A 15,823-nucleotide genomic window follows, 5' to 3' on the forward strand; every position below is an offset into this window, starting at 1 on the left:
ATCTGGCCTGAAAACTTATGAAGAATAACACAACATGGGATGCCAGGTTCCAAGATCTTCAGACCTTGCTCTGTAGAGCTTTGTGGAGGAAGTGAAAAGAAACAGGGATATCTTATATCAAATGGGATCAGAACAGCCTGTGATCACAGTGGAAACAATTCGCTATGGGGATCAAATCCATAAGCCAAGTCAAAGGGTCTAAATGTAGTACCGCAAGAAGTTCAATGGCATCAAATGACAGGTCAAGTTATCTTCAAATACCATAACAAATCTACAAAAAATATTAACTTTAAATCTTATTTAACCTAGTCTACCCCAATCACTTACGACTATCAACCTCTCTCTAACAATACTCAGAGCAAATATATGCTCTATAATCTTTGCTGCCTAAGAAAGGGGTCTCCTAACCTCATGGAGGAGACAGCAGGGGTCAGAAACATGATGATGCGGCCTCCCAGTAGCACTACGTCTACACTAAGGAACAGCTTACTACGGAGGCTCCATGCACAGGATCACAAGAGGTTATAGAGGGTTGTTGACTCAACCAGCTCCAGATGGGCACAAGCCTCCCCACCACTGATACACCTTTAAGAGGCGGTGTCATTAAGAAGGCAGCGTCAATCATTAAGGACACTCACTATCTGGGACGTGCCCTGTTCTCATTACTACCATCAGGAAGGAGGTACAGGAACCTGAAGATCCACACTGTACAATTCAGAAACAGCTTCTTCTCCTCTGCCATTAGATTTCCAAACAGTGCGTAAATCCATGAACACTACCCTGTTTTTCCTTAATTTTTGCATTATTTATTTACTTTTGTAATTTATAGTTTATGTTGTTGCACTGCACTGCTGCTGCAAAATAACTAATTTCATGTGATATGTCAAATCTGATTCTAGTAGCATCCTCACACGTTTCCACCTTCTCAAACTCCAGCTCATATTGAGTTTACTCTGGGTGTCTCTTTCCCCAGCATCACCCAGACAGCGCAAGTTCCTTCCTGACCAACAAAGGGCTTGACTTCACAGTTCAGACCTTTGCAACAAGGTACGGCTCTTTTCCCTTTAACACTATGACTTAAATTTCCACGGTACTTCACAATTTTAGCTGCAGCTAGAATCTGGCTGAATAAATAAGAATCTCATATGTATAAGTAATGGGAAAACTCACTTTCAGATATATCTTGGCAAGGATGTTAATACTTAATTAAATTTTACCATAAATATTACCAGCTGGTTGGTTACATTATGAGATATTTAGCATGTATTAACAATTGACGTTGTTTTACCTTAGCCCTCATGGCCCGCTCTCCCTCAAGCTCCTCTTCTAATTCTTCAATTCGAGACTGGAAACATAAAGAATTAATCTCTTACGCTTTCTTTTAAATATCTAAACAAGTCATTCCGATGAATTAAATAAGGTTCAGAATTATTACAATGGTCAGATCTTAGTCTTCAGATTCACATTTTACATTAAGGATGTAAGTAACAGGAGGGGTGAATAGAGCTGTGGGGTATTTTTGACAACTACTCCAGAAATTGCAATTTGAAGTCAATTCAAACTATACCTGCAATTTAGATTATACTTTTGTGTGTCTCAAACGATTGCTATGCTTTTAAGTTTTTTTAAAATCACATTAAGTATTCTAAGCAAAATATTCTAAGCATGGAGTAAATTTAATAATCTTAAATCAATGCATGGAGACATTGAGAATGTACATCATCAGCATTCTATTAAATACAGTATTGGCATATTCACATTCTACTTGTAACCTTATCTCATTCCAAATTTGTGTCGTTAGTCAATTTATATGTGTTCCGCCGTTTCAATTTGGTCTGAAGTTTCTTTCAGACGGTTATTGCCATAAAAAGAGCATGTTTTTAGTGCATTTTTGGGTTTAGTCCTCTCCATACCTGATGCTCTTTAAGCTTCCTGTGTAATGTGGTGTTCAGAGACTGTTCATCTTCCCACTTGGAGTTCAATGAATTGATCTCCATGTCCTTCCTTTGAAAATCAAAAGGAGGTTAAGTTTGCAGCAGAAATCACTGATGATGACTTACGGGCAGCAGTTCAGATAAAAGACTGAATTAGGCCCTTCAATGAAAACCAAATGACTTATTTGGGTCCACACAGATTGATTAAGTTAACAAGCAGCATTCTGTGGAATTAGAGATTTGCTGTCTATGATTGTTATACTTAATGACATGGCTTTTAGGTTACATTGTACTAATTTAGAAATGATAATCTACTCTGCCTATAGACTGCAATAATTTTTTAAATGTTTTTATTTAGAGATGTAGCATGGACCAGGCCCTTCCAGCCAGCAAACCACCAATTTAACACTAGCCTGACCACAGGACAACTTACAATGACCAATTAACCTACTAACAAATACGTCTTTGGAATGTGGGAGGAAACCAGAGCACGTGGAGGAAACCCACGAGGTAGGTTAATAAACACTTATAAGCATTTCAATCTTATTGTATTTTTTGTTATTTTTTCAGACAAGGATGTTTTTGCTATATTGGTTTGTAATTCTAGTCATAAACCAACTCATACCAAGTGAAATGTTTATTCCATTGTATCTGTAAGGTATAGCAAAGAGAGATATTTATGAGGTTAACCATCATTATATGGTTAAATGATCAACCTGACATAAAGTGGAAAACAACTTGAGTGAAATAGCTAAAATATAATTGAGTCCCCATGGTTTTCTAATTGTATATTTGGAACAATTTGAATTACTTGAGCCAAGAATGAAATATCTAAAATTGTATAATGCCTGCCAGGTCTGTTTTCACAGCACCAAGAGACATCCTGAAACAGACCTGCTCACAAAATGTCATCATGACTATAGTCTAGGAAATGTGGGAGGCAATTTGCATAAAGTAATCTTCCATGATTCAAAGTAAAAAGATTATCTGCTTTTTCAAGGGATAAAGTTTTTTTCCAAAATAGTGCTCAGGAAACATTTATGCTGATGTGAAAGAACAGGCAGTAGCTTAATTTAATATACTTGGAAGTAAAGGTATCCCTGACAATGCTGAACTTCCTCTTTAATGCACTGAGTGACAGAGTAAAATTTTGAATTTCACTTTCTGTGGGTAGACTTGAAGTTTCTAATCTACTGACCCGGAGATGAGAGTGCTAGCGATTGGGTCACATTTGACACTTTTGGAGATAGCATCAAAAGTTTATTCTGCAGATCGTAAGTTTATTTTCTTGCACAGTAGCCTCACATTAAAAACAGCAGAGTGCAGTATAAACAGTAAAGATCCTGTTAAAATGTTTCACTAAAAACCAAATATATCAAGTAAAGAGTTAAGTTAAAATTTAAAAGCACTAAGGAATGATAGAGATTATGAATTTAAAGGGCAGCACAACAGGCTGGTACACTTCTAGGTGCTACCTTGGTATTTTTCTGTTGTGAATGTTGCATTATTAATGGGCATTACATCTCAAGAACTGTGCCCGAGGTAAAATCTGTGGATTATTTATAAGAACTAAGGTCTTGAAATGACATTGAGCAAATATTATGGAAGGATTGATGAGTAAGGTATGTAAAATGTTCACATAATGTAATTTCTCTGGTAAAAAGTGTTCCTTGCATAGCAATAAATAATTGAGTTATCGTTCTTCATTCAGAATGAGGCTGATGAGCATTTATCCTAATTTTTCATTTCAAAATTATTAGCACTTAGTATGCATATTGAATACTTAAACTCATTAATAACTTGCATTTCTATGCTACTTTAAATAGAGTAAAAGAAGACACATACTTTTTGAGAATCTCTTCCAGATCGAGCTTTGCTCTTTCCATTTCATTCAGGTTTTCAATTGTCATCTTCAAATCTCCCTCAGCCTTTCTTCGAGCTTTCTCTACCTCAGTCCTTATCTTCTTCTCTTGGCTCCAGTTATCCTCCACCTATTATATATTTTAATAAGCGTCAAGCATTAGACCACAATTGTTTGCCAGCAATGAAATCCACTTTAACCATTGTTTAAGAAAGAATAATACATCATCATTGCATCATGGGGAATCCAAAATCCAAGCTTTTAGGAGGGTTTTAGCCAATTGGCTTGTACCCAAACTTGGGTACACAGAAATTCAGCATCAGTGGATGTGCTTCACATTTTTTCCTGCTTATCAAGCCAACATCTCTCCAGCATTTGGACTTGCACTGTTATTTGTGTTAACTGGGAATAACTTCATCTCTCAGTGGAATACCCAGATTCCAATCAATGAGTCAAAGTTGTGGGCCTGATGTTGAAAGCCCTCAGAGTACCAAGAAGACTTGGCTCCTGTTTACAGTTATCAGTTAATGAATCAAGTATTCACAATCCTTAAATATTATCTCTTTCATGAAATTGAGTCACCCTGCCCAGACATAATCAACCCCAAGACATGCATCATTGATTTTTAGAAATACAGCTCAAAAATATGGAATTATATTTATGATTTGCCTTGCTGAAAATTGAGAAATTTACTTGTCCACAATTATGATAATATTGAATAATTCCCAAAATGTAACATTAATATTTCTTACTGCCCATAATTTGATACAAATTTATATTGATCTAAAATACATTTAAACTCTACAAATAATTGGATTCAGTCATTTGACCAGGACAAGCAAAAAGATAAGGCCATTCATGTCTCGGGTAGATATTGCTGGAATATTCCATAACAGATCACCTCTTGAATCTGGGAGTTGAGTTTTCCGTTGCTTTTGGTGAGATGATTGACTTTATCTTCCTCAGACTGAAGGTCATCTAGTGTTTTCTGAAAATATAGAACATGATTACATCGTTATACATCTGAGAGATTGCATTGATTTAAAGAAGTACTTACAAATTTATATAAAGGTGTCTAGTGGTGAACAACTAAGGTTAGTAAATGAAATTGAGGCTTTGGTGAGACATAGTCTAATTAAATAATATAATGGAAGAGGTTCCAAAAGGTTTAACAGCTAAATCCTTATCAACATTCTTAAAATGACATCTACATACCGGTAGCATCATTGAGTTTATTATTATGTTACAGAAACAGCTTATTGAAGGAAATGGCAACCGCGTCTTTCATATCACATCTATACTGTCATCTTAGCAGAACAATATCCATTAACATGATCTTGACTTTGGGGTACATTCTCTTGGATGACACATGGTTTAAAATTTGAATGTTATATATTGTTCTTTCCATAGTTTAGACCATTAGATCAAACAATCTGATGCTGTCAAAAGCACCAACTTCTAATAGATTCAAAAACAAAGGGGTTCTTGCATTGATGTCTTGTGAAACTTACCCTTAGCAACTGCATCCATCTAGGCAGAAGTGCAGTAATATTTTGTGCTCGATTCATTGAATACTAGAGCTAGTTAATATTCAATGCAAACTTTTTGGGGTTAGCTGCCTGCATTTTGATTGACAATTTTATCATCACTAATACTGTTGACAGTTTAGTGGCTTTGAGGATCATACCAACCTGATGAAGTTCATCCAAGGCTCTCTTCTCCTTTTGAAGTTTAGCAATTGCGTCATCTCGCTGATTGAGGTCACTTGTGAGGGACCGGACCTTGCTGTCCAGAGCCTGGTGGAAGAAACATAACAGACAATCATCAGAGGACATAATTAAACTGAGTTGTATAAAATATATGCAGATCTACTTATGCACGTTGTGTAAGCAATGGTGGTTGAGGCTGAGCACGTTTATTGGTGGGGCATGAAAGGCTGGTGGACAGTTTGTATTTATTAGGATGCAAGATACATTCAGCAGCCACTTTATTAAGTACACCTGCTCATTAATACAATTTTCTAATCAGCAAATCATTTGGCAGCAACTCAATGCATAAAAGCATGCAGGCATGGTCAAGAGGTTCAGTTCTTGTTCAGACCAAACATCAGGATGGGGAAGAAATGTGATCCAAGTGACTTTTAACCATGGAATGATTGTTGTAGTAAGACAAGATGATTTGAGTATCTCAGAAACTGCTGATCTCCTGGAATTTTCATGCACAACGGTCTCTAGGTTTACAGAGAATAGTGTGAAAAACAAAAACATCCGGTCAGTGGCCGCTCTGTTGGCAGAAATGTGTTGTTCATGTGAGAGGCCAGAGGAGTATGGCCAGACTGGTTCAAGCTGACGAAAAAGCAGCTGCAACTCAAATAACACACATTACATCAGTGTGCAGAGAAACATCTCTGAAAGCACAGCATGTCAAACCTCGAAGTGAATGAGCGGCAGCAGAAGATTACTAACATACACTCAGTGGCCACTTTATTAGATACTGGAGGTATGAAATAAAGAGGCCAAGGTGTCTGTGCTACACTTCTAAATTCCCATTTGCCCTGAGTATGGTCATAACCAAGGATGCTTTTGGTTTGTGTGCAGAAGTCTATGATTACTAATGAAATAGAAACAGAAGTGTTTTCTTTCAGCTGTCTTAATTCTGCCCTTGGACAGGATAAAAGAAAACGATTGTGAAATTATATATCAAAATGGGTGAAATTATATATCAAAATTCTTTGTGTTACTGCTCGGTTTTGGGAAGATAACTAAAATGGAATCTTGGAGAATGCCGGGGAATTTTCTTCGGTTGGACTTCCACTTTGTAATGGTCTTGATTGGATTTGCACCCATCTCAGTTGTTTGAAGCCCAGTCCAGGGTATCTGGGAGGATGGGTTGACTCACACAGAAGAGGCTGTCACCATGTTCCATAAGCTGCATATTTCAGGGACACATTGAACATCGATGATGTCTGGGTGAAAACACAGGCATCCGATGGACTTGTAAGAAGAAGGGCATTGAAAATGGCATCAGGTCATCAATGCAACTGCATTGTGCCATCTGGCAATGTGTAACAGGGGAAAGATCCTGATACATAAATTATATTTGCATTACCTGCTTCTCTTTCTCAGTTTTCACAAGAGTTGTTTCCAGACCCTCGAGATCCAGTTTCAGATCAGACAGTTCTGCCTCCATTTTCCTTTTCTGAGAAGAGAGCTGTGAACTTGAGTTCTCTTCTTCCTCTAGGCGTTCCTTCATATCTGAGATCAGATTTTCATTTTCCATTTTTGTCTTCATCAGTAGAGTGAGACGTTCCTCGAGATCAGATATATTTTCTTGCTCCTGTGGAAGAAGAAAAGAGAAGTGATTATCAGCAGATTACAGTATGAGCATGTGAAGCCCAGTGATGATATCACAGATGAATTTAGCACTAGGAAAAGCATTGTATTGACAGTTCTTGTGCCATCCTTTTTAAAGAAACTTCCACAACTTGTCAGGGATTGCATTGCAAATCATAGCTGCTGGATTTAAAAAATCTCCTTGATCATAACATATTATAAAAATTAAAAACCTGGACTTATTACAGGAGCCTATGCTAAAGTATTCATTGAAAAATAGTAAATGTCTGTATTCATTTACACCAAATGCTATAAAGATCATCAACTTGAATTTATTAATACCAGTGGAATTCTGAAGTGGAATACCTGACCACAACTGCTACTTTATAAGTTAAAGGGATATGTATTATTTGATCACAATTCCATTATTTTTTCCCCTTTTTGTAAATACAACGTAAATACATGTAGTTGAGGATGACCGCCTCAGTAATCCCTGGCTGAGAGCCAAGCGCTTCACCCTATACATCTGGGTGTTGTGAGTTTAAGCTCCATTCCAGTTTTTGAATTTAGGTTTTCACTTATGTGTAGGAGAGCATGCAAAAGTGACAAAGAAGCTTAAAGAAAAGAAGTTGCATAGAAAATATAATTTATAAAAAATGAGTAGATACCGAGGTGGGGAAGGTTGAGAGAAGAAAAAAAAGTTCTGAAATGGGACTTAGTGGAAACATCATTTGAGAACATCAGCAATACAGCAAGAAACCTTGGCTGAAACTTCTCTGAGCATCGAAATTGACTCATTACCAAAAGTGTCTCAATTTAGTTGAATCATTTAATCAAAGTAAAACTGTCATGACATAAATGACTACAGGATGCTAAGGTAGAATAGACTAATTAGTCACTGTGTAATTCTGTGGTTGCCATATCAATAGGATCATATTCTGACTTATTATTGATAACTTACAGCTTGGACTTGCAATAAGAGGTCATTCTTTTCCTGTGAGAGAGTTGCTGTCTTCTGCTCGAGATCCTTAATACGGTTAAGTAGATCATTGGTCTTTTCCATTGCAGCTCTTAGCTCTTCCTCTTTCTGTTTCATCTCATCCTCTTGGCGGGCCACGTTCAACAGAGGCTTAACCTACAAATAATTATTGGTGGTAAATTATAGTCAGCAGTTATAAAAACTTTTTTCCAAGAAACAGATGATTACAAATTGGAATCAAACAGAAATTGCCATGGGTATTCAGCAAGTCAGACAACATTAATGGATAGAAAAACAGAGTTAACATTTCCGGTTAACACACAAAATGCTGGAGGAACTCAGCAGGCCAGGCATTGTCCAGATTTCCAGCATCTGCAGATTTTCTCTTGTTTAACATTTCCAGTTGATGACCTTTCATCAGAACTCCAGCAGAGAACTTCAACTGTACAATTATGAAGATATAAATCGTGTCATGGAGTATTGGCAAGATATTTCATTGCAGAAGGCATCAGAAATAATTTTATCCCACTCTTACGCATGGCCACTGATGTATTCCAACAGAGATTGGTGAATGTCTGGGAGTAATAATCTGGTCAATTTTCTCTTTCCTAACCTAAAAACAGCAAAATCAATGGCCATGTTTTTATGTCCTCCCCAAATGAAATCAACTTAGCCGGATTTGGAATTAAACACAAGGAATCAAAGGGTGTTCAACAGGCCGTCATAACTTACTTGCCATACAGAATGATGAAACCTACAAAAACACAATCATAAGATACATGTAATTTTCTTGAAAGTTGACATAGACGACATGCCCATTTAATAATTACCTTAGTGTACAGCTTCCACCAGCCCCAAAAGCGTAGTTGTAGGAATTTGCGGATATTACGTTGAATAACTATCAGAGCCATTCTGAAAACAGTTTAGATAAGATATTCTCAGTAACATGCAAGGATATGGGAATAACAGAAGCATGGCTTCTCAGATCAGTTCCTTATTAATATCAGTATCTCATTCCTTTTTTATGTACATTATTATTATTTGATTTCTTTTGTGTCAGTCAATTTCCCATGGAAATTATGCAAATATTCCCGATCCCTAGTTTTAGAAGGGTGAAGCATGTATTTAAAGGGCAGACACAAGTTATGTCTTCATGTGATTAGCTCCCAGAAGGCTAGACAAGAATTTTGAGACTAAACCATGTATTATTATGATGCAGCATGAATATGCATATAATATGCATACACATGAATGCTATTTAAATAAAATAAGTCTTAAGTACATACAAAGAAGCAATAGTAAATAAAGTTGAGAGGAGTAAGTTGATTTTGGAGCTGCAATTCTTATTGCTTCCCATTAGTGGGGTTTTCATTGTTACATTGTTACTGTAGAGTAAGTGATAGAAGTTATTGCTCTGATTGATCTACAATTTCATTGTCCCTATGTTATGTAACTGGTAGGAGGCTAACCAGATGGACCTTAGTTTTATTTCATTCACAATTCTTATTTTCCTATGCATGATCGTTAGATAAATTCCTTCAAAGCTATACTTAATTCATTACTTTAGGATGTCCATTATGAACCGTTTTGTTGAATGTGTAGACTTGCCTTCTTTCCAGCATCTTTTTGAACTCTGCTCGCATCAGCAAGCCACGTGAACGAGACTGAATCATTGTTAGAATCTTTGCCAGTCGCTCATCACGGAAATCCTCAAGCTTAGCCAGAACACCAGCACGGAAGAACACCTATGAAGCACATGAAAGTGATGTAAACTGAAGCAAATCTCTTTTCAACATAGAAAAAAGTACTTAGTTTCAAGTATAGCAAGAGACAGTCCAACCATTACTAAGGAGTCAACCTGATAAAACCTTTAATTTTGCCTAAACCAATGTCTGGGAAACCGGTGTGTGCCAAGCTGTAGAGTATGAATGAAAAACATCCCTTAAAGTACAGAGATGCAATTTTCCAGGTACAGAAATGAAGATTTGAACTAATGAGCAATTACACAACATTACAATTGAGGGTGTGAAGTAAATCCAGATCTCTCAAGTTTGGCAATGGATCTCAAGAAAAAATAGTTAAAATATTGGTGGAACATTACATAAAAATAAAAAGTAACAATAGCCATCAGTCATACCTATTAAATGAACCAGACTGTTGAAACTTCACAATCATAGCAACATCTATATAATTTTAGTATTAAGGGAATTTTTAATTCAGTTTAATGATATATTACCTTTGTGTGGCCAATTTTGTATTCATCATTGGTCAGGCCAATTGAACCAAGGACCAGTTCTGATGCTTTCTTATTATCAACAAATCCCTTGGGGATGACATTGGGGTTCAAGATATGGTATCTAAACAAAAGTAATAAATAAAGTTAATTTGTGCATATTATATATCGGCTTAACAATTGAAGCTTTATAACTCATGTTATTCTGATTTTTCTTATTTAAGTGAAACACTGAGACAGATTTAAGAAAACATTCACTCCTCTCCCTATCCATCCATCCGTCCTTCATTTCATTATTGACTGAGCGGCCCCAGACTGCCGACAGTGTGATGGTCTCAACTGATTTCGAGTCGAATATCTTCTCTTGTGTCTTCTCCGAGACTGGCAAATGCCATCTCTGCAACGTCACCTTAATCAGTCCATTTGCTGCTGAATCCCTCATCTTTGCCTCTGTTACTTCCATACTCAGCAGTACAGCTGCTCCTCTGGTTAGCATTTCACTTTTATTCCCCACGTATGATGTCATCCACTGTCCATACCTTCATTTGCACTGAACCCTGACTGCCCATCACTCCTGGAATGTATTGATGCTTTTTTTTTCAAATCTCTCCAGAGATTCATGTAACACACATCAAAGCTGCTGGTGAACACAGCAGGCCAGGCAGCATCTCTAGGAAGAGGTACAGTCGATGTTTTGGGCCGAGACCCTTCGTCAGGACTCCAGCATCTGCAGATTTCCTCGTGTTTACAGAGATTCATGAGCCTTTTTCCCCCAGTGACTTTGATAGACTGTTTTGATTATTTTAATGCAATTAAGAGCCTTCAATCAGGCAGTGCAATGTATTAAGAGCAGTTAGAGGTGAGTCTTGCCTCTGTTTAAACTCAGCATACTGCAGCCTGTTGGGGAAACCTTTCCTACAGATACGAATTCCCTCCAGTACACCGTTACATGCCAGTTGGTGAAGAATGAGGCCAGCGTCACATACACCTGCAAGAGAATTCAAAACCATTTACTAGCAGATTTCAGTTGATGTTGATCCAATTCTCAGTATTGTTGTCTGGACCTCATTAACTACTGCAGCTTTCAAAACCCAATCTGGTCATCATTTTCCATTCATTTTTATCCCCTGGAGTTCACGAGTGAGCAGTAATAATTAAACCGCTAAGGCAAAAGTAAAAGATGCTGCCTTTGCTGAGTAGATCAGGCAGCATCTGCAGAAAGAGAAAGAGAATCAATGTTTCAGGTCGGAATTCCTTTTGTCAGAACTGAAAACAAGAGAAAAGAAGCAGGGAGGATGGGGTGGGGGGTGTGGCAGTGATGATAAAAAATGGATGACCAGGGTATAACTTCTAAATTAGGTTAGCTAAACATGAGTGGATGGAAGCAGTTACATAGAAGCTGAGAACATAGACAAAAGGATATGACAGTTGCAAAATGTGTTCATTTGCTTATTTTGTCTTTATCAATCTCTAACTGTTCCTGTTCACGTTATGCACACAAGACAAACACTGCTTAGATGTCATCCCCATAATCACTTCAGGTTTGACCTGTCAGAAACAATCCACTCCCCCACCCGCCCTGCAGATTAATGAACTTCTTTCGTCTAGTCTTCAGTTCTGATGAAGTTTCCGCCCTGAAACATTGACTTTTTCTCTTCCCAGCACATGCTGTCCGACCTTATGAGTTTTCCAGCACTTTCTTCTTTTGTTTACACTATCCAGCATCTGCAGGTTTTTTTAAAAAAAATCAATTAAATGACTAATCTTGGTTTATTCATTGCAATGAAAATATTTTTAATTCCCTCAATAGTTATGAGAATGAGAAACAAGGGACAATTAAAGGCCGATGAGTAAGCAAGTATTAAAAGATGAACCAATGAGGGGGTAAAGAAGGCTCTGCTGAGCAGCCGATGTGAACAAATGGTGCAGCTTTGATGTAATTGTAAACTCCAATAAGAGCTAGTTCAGATAAATGGTTTGTTTTACTTAAGTGCACTTTTATTCATGATCTGTTATAAGTGAGCCAATGACCAATTTCAATGGCTTATGTCTAATAAATTAATCTTAATCCATATCAATTCCTTTTTTAAGTTTTATAGCTGGTCAAAACAGAAAAGCATTTATTTTTGTACTAATTATTAAGGTTGTACATAGGTCTGGACTCACCTGACTGTTTGTATTCATTTGGCACAATACACCGCACAAAATGGGGAGCTGTGCTACGCAGTGTGGTCATCAGCTTGTTCAGCTGTTCCTGTGGTGTCGGAAGAAGGCACATTTATAATGGCTACACTGAAGACAAGTAACACCAGACACAAAAAGACCATAGAATGATGCAGGTAAAGAATGGACCTAAAGCAATGATTGCTTTACCGTGCCCAGAAATGTGAAGGGAATTTATTGAACAAAAGAATATTAGAAAGTGTGGAGCAAAGAGCAAAATGGAATAAATGCAAATCAATCAAGCAACTACAAAACTAGGGAATGTACCATTTGTTCTTGCTGGGAAATCTGCGCCAAAATCTTACCCTGTAAAATGCAGAAACAGTCTGGAAAGAAGCGCCTTTCTTCTGTTTCTTTCCACCAGCTGAAATGAGACAGAATAGTTGCACTCAAGTAACAGTTCTCACACTTTTAAACCAATCACAGGCTCAGAAGTAATGGAAGCCTACACATTCATGCATGGATGATGTGTCAGGAACCTGGAGTGCCTCAGTTCTGTCCATGTCATATGTGCTAGTTTCTTGGTTACCTAAGCTTATGGTAAAATAGTACAGTTCTCACCTTTCTAGGCTGTATCAACCTACCTATAATATGGAAATACAGTCTAACATTGGCCACAATATACAAAAAACAACGTACCTTACAGATTCTTAATCAAAATCACACATTTATCTAGTTGGACAAAAAAAGCAAAAATAAACACATTTATCTTTCTTCTAAACTACTCTTAACATATATCAACATTACTCTCTGGGTCACCAACATACCTGGTGCTTCTTCCTCTTTAAATAGAATGGGTAACAGAGCCTGGCCTGCTTTCTGGAAAAGGCCAACTACAGTTTCATTCAAGGGATCTTTATTCTTCTCTAGCCAACCTTGAGTGTTGTAGCCAACCTAAAGAGGAGGAAGAACATTGTCCAATCACAAACAATAGAAAATCTTCAGACACTGGAAATCCAGAGCAACACACACAAAAGGCTGGAGGAACTCAGCAGGCCAGGCAGCATCTATGGAGAAGAGTAAACAGTCGACATTTTGGGTCAAGACCCTTCAACAGAATCAGAATATTGTTATGAGAAACTTGAATGCTGCTGTAGTTATGGTAAGTTATAGTTACAATTCAGAGTGCTTCTTTTACTCCAATAGAATGAAATTTCTCAGACATGATACTGATAGATATACCAATATGAGAACTTCACAACATGTTTTGAATACGTGACTTATTTATGTATAATGTATAAATATACACAAATGTAGTCGAGGCACTAGTTGGGGGATGAGTTCTGCAGGTAGTGACTATATCAGATGGCAAACCATCCAACTACACAGGAAATTTTAACCCTGGGCTTCTAATGTAAGAGTTCTGGTATTTGCCCACATGAATCCATCAAAGCATTCCAGCTGGCTCTAAGTGGAGTGGACCTCAACATTCCATAAAATTTCTGGCAGAGACAAAAGAAAATCCAGGACAAAGGAAAATCCAAGGGTTCTTTATGAGATCCAGGGAAAAAATCCTGGTGTGATGCAGACTTCTGATTGAGAATTTGCAGAACTAATGTGTTAACACACGTGGGATGTCATCAAAGTTATCTCCTTGTGTCCAGCCTGTGAGCAGCCAGCTCTTTTAATGAGAATTTACAAGCTGACTGAAATCTCTGGCTTTATCTAAAACAAGTATGTGCCAGAATTGGCTTGCCTCTGCCATGAAGCGCAGATACACACGCCTCATGAGCTCACCGTCCATTCACAACATCTTACTTTAAAAACTGTGTAATTTCAGAGTGTTGTTACGTTGTCATACTCACTGTGCCAGCATAGTGGACAAGTTCAAAGGTGGCTTCCGCTTTACCTTTACCACCTTTAGGTTTCAAGAAATTATTGGACTTGCCCAAATGATTGTCATAGAGGGAAGCCTTAAATGTTGCATCTGTGGCTTTAGGAAACACACATTGTTCTTCCAGGATGGAGAAGATGCCCATAGGCTGGAAACAAACAACAGAAGAACTTTCACTGTAATAAACTGTAACGTATACCAAATAGTTATTCAAAAGCAAAGTAATAATTTAATAGAAGTGGAAAAACTTGTATTTTCACATTCATGTCTTTAATGGGTTTGGCAAGCGTCTTAAAACTCGTGTCTCATACCCATTTAGTAATCCTATCAAAATAGCTAACAGGATGGCTAGTCTTAGATTTGGAAAGTGTAAAATGCATTAGTGATGTGGTAAGGTCCCCTCTAGGACCAACAACACATTGTTGGTTCAAGAGCTTTGTCACAGTCATCCAGCATGCACGGGGCAGGGGCCCTTCAGCCCATCAAGTCTGCACTAACCATAAAGCATCCATTCACACAAATCCTACACACCGCACATTTTAATCTCCCATATTCCTACTAACTCCTGCCAGATTTTACCAATTACTTATGCACTAGGAGGACCAATTTACGGTGGTCAATTAATCTTCCACCTGCATGTCTTTGGGATGTGAAAGGAATCAGGAAGCACAGTCACAGGCAGAACATCCAACCCCCCTCCCCCCCCCACTCAAGTTTTACTTAATAGCAATAAACTGATTTTACCTGCAAAATTTTCAAACAGGAGTAAAATGAAAATCAGATGCATACAAGCAAACCACAGGTTATCCCCTTTTGATAATAGAAACAGACCAAACTATTTCACAAATCTCCACCCAAACGTTTGAAACAGGAAATAAACCTTTTTCTTACAGAAATTATGTGATAAAAAGTATGTTACAGAAAACCAAGATGTGGATCGTTACCTAGGAATACAACTCCTCCCTCTACCCCATTATAAGGGCATTGTCTGTATTGGGGTTCAGCAATCTGATCCCTGCATTACTTGTTTCCCAGGTGGAATTCCTCCATGATAAATTGAATTTCTCTACTCCTTAACTTATTGTTCTTGGTTCACGGCATCCTTGCAATTTTCCTTTATAATACTTTTTCTGATGCAATAATGATTTTTATAATTTGTTTGATGCAATTACCTTTTCCAGAAGATCAATGCAAGCCTGGAGGTCCATGCCAAAGTCAATAAACTCCCAAACAATCCCTTCTTTCTTATATTCTTCCTGTTCCAGGACAAACATGTGGTGATTGAAAAACTGCTGCAGTTTCTCGTTGGTGAAGTTGATGCAGAGCTGCTCAAAGCTGTTGAACTGTGAAAGGATAAGAATGGTGGAAAATAAGAAGGCTTCCTTTCAATCTATTTGGGAAATAGATTAATTAACAATTCTCATTCC

At 37.6% G+C, this 15,823-nt stretch overlaps 1 protein-coding gene across 1 annotated transcript in view; it reads right to left on the reverse strand.

The window, feature by feature from the left end:
- LOC134351965 (myosin-16-like) overlaps window positions 1-15,823 on the reverse strand; it is a 63,776-nt gene that overhangs the window by 22,000 nt on the left and 25,953 nt on the right. The window contains exons 13-28 of the mRNA XM_063058934.1: window positions 15,569-15,739; window positions 14,368-14,544; window positions 13,330-13,456; window positions 12,868-12,926; window positions 12,506-12,593; window positions 11,210-11,327; window positions 10,343-10,463; window positions 9,715-9,851; window positions 8,937-9,018; window positions 8,089-8,262; window positions 6,904-7,131; window positions 5,487-5,591; window positions 4,697-4,783; window positions 3,780-3,925; window positions 1,914-2,004; window positions 1,289-1,345 (exon numbers count right to left, since the gene is read on the reverse strand). Of these exons, the coding sequence (XP_062915004.1) occupies window positions 1,289-1,345; window positions 1,914-2,004; window positions 3,780-3,925; window positions 4,697-4,783; window positions 5,487-5,591; window positions 6,904-7,131; window positions 8,089-8,262; window positions 8,937-9,018; window positions 9,715-9,851; window positions 10,343-10,463; window positions 11,210-11,327; window positions 12,506-12,593; window positions 12,868-12,926; window positions 13,330-13,456; window positions 14,368-14,544; window positions 15,569-15,739 (1,968 nt within the window). The remainder of the gene's footprint in view (window positions 1-1,288; window positions 1,346-1,913; window positions 2,005-3,779; window positions 3,926-4,696; window positions 4,784-5,486; window positions 5,592-6,903; window positions 7,132-8,088; window positions 8,263-8,936; window positions 9,019-9,714; window positions 9,852-10,342; window positions 10,464-11,209; window positions 11,328-12,505; window positions 12,594-12,867; window positions 12,927-13,329; window positions 13,457-14,367; window positions 14,545-15,568; window positions 15,740-15,823) is intronic.

Source organism: Mobula hypostoma, chromosome 9, assembly GCF_963921235.1.
Source record: "Mobula hypostoma chromosome 9, sMobHyp1.1, whole genome shotgun sequence".
NCBI classification, from domain to species: domain Eukaryota; kingdom Metazoa; phylum Chordata; class Chondrichthyes; order Myliobatiformes; family Myliobatidae; genus Mobula; species Mobula hypostoma.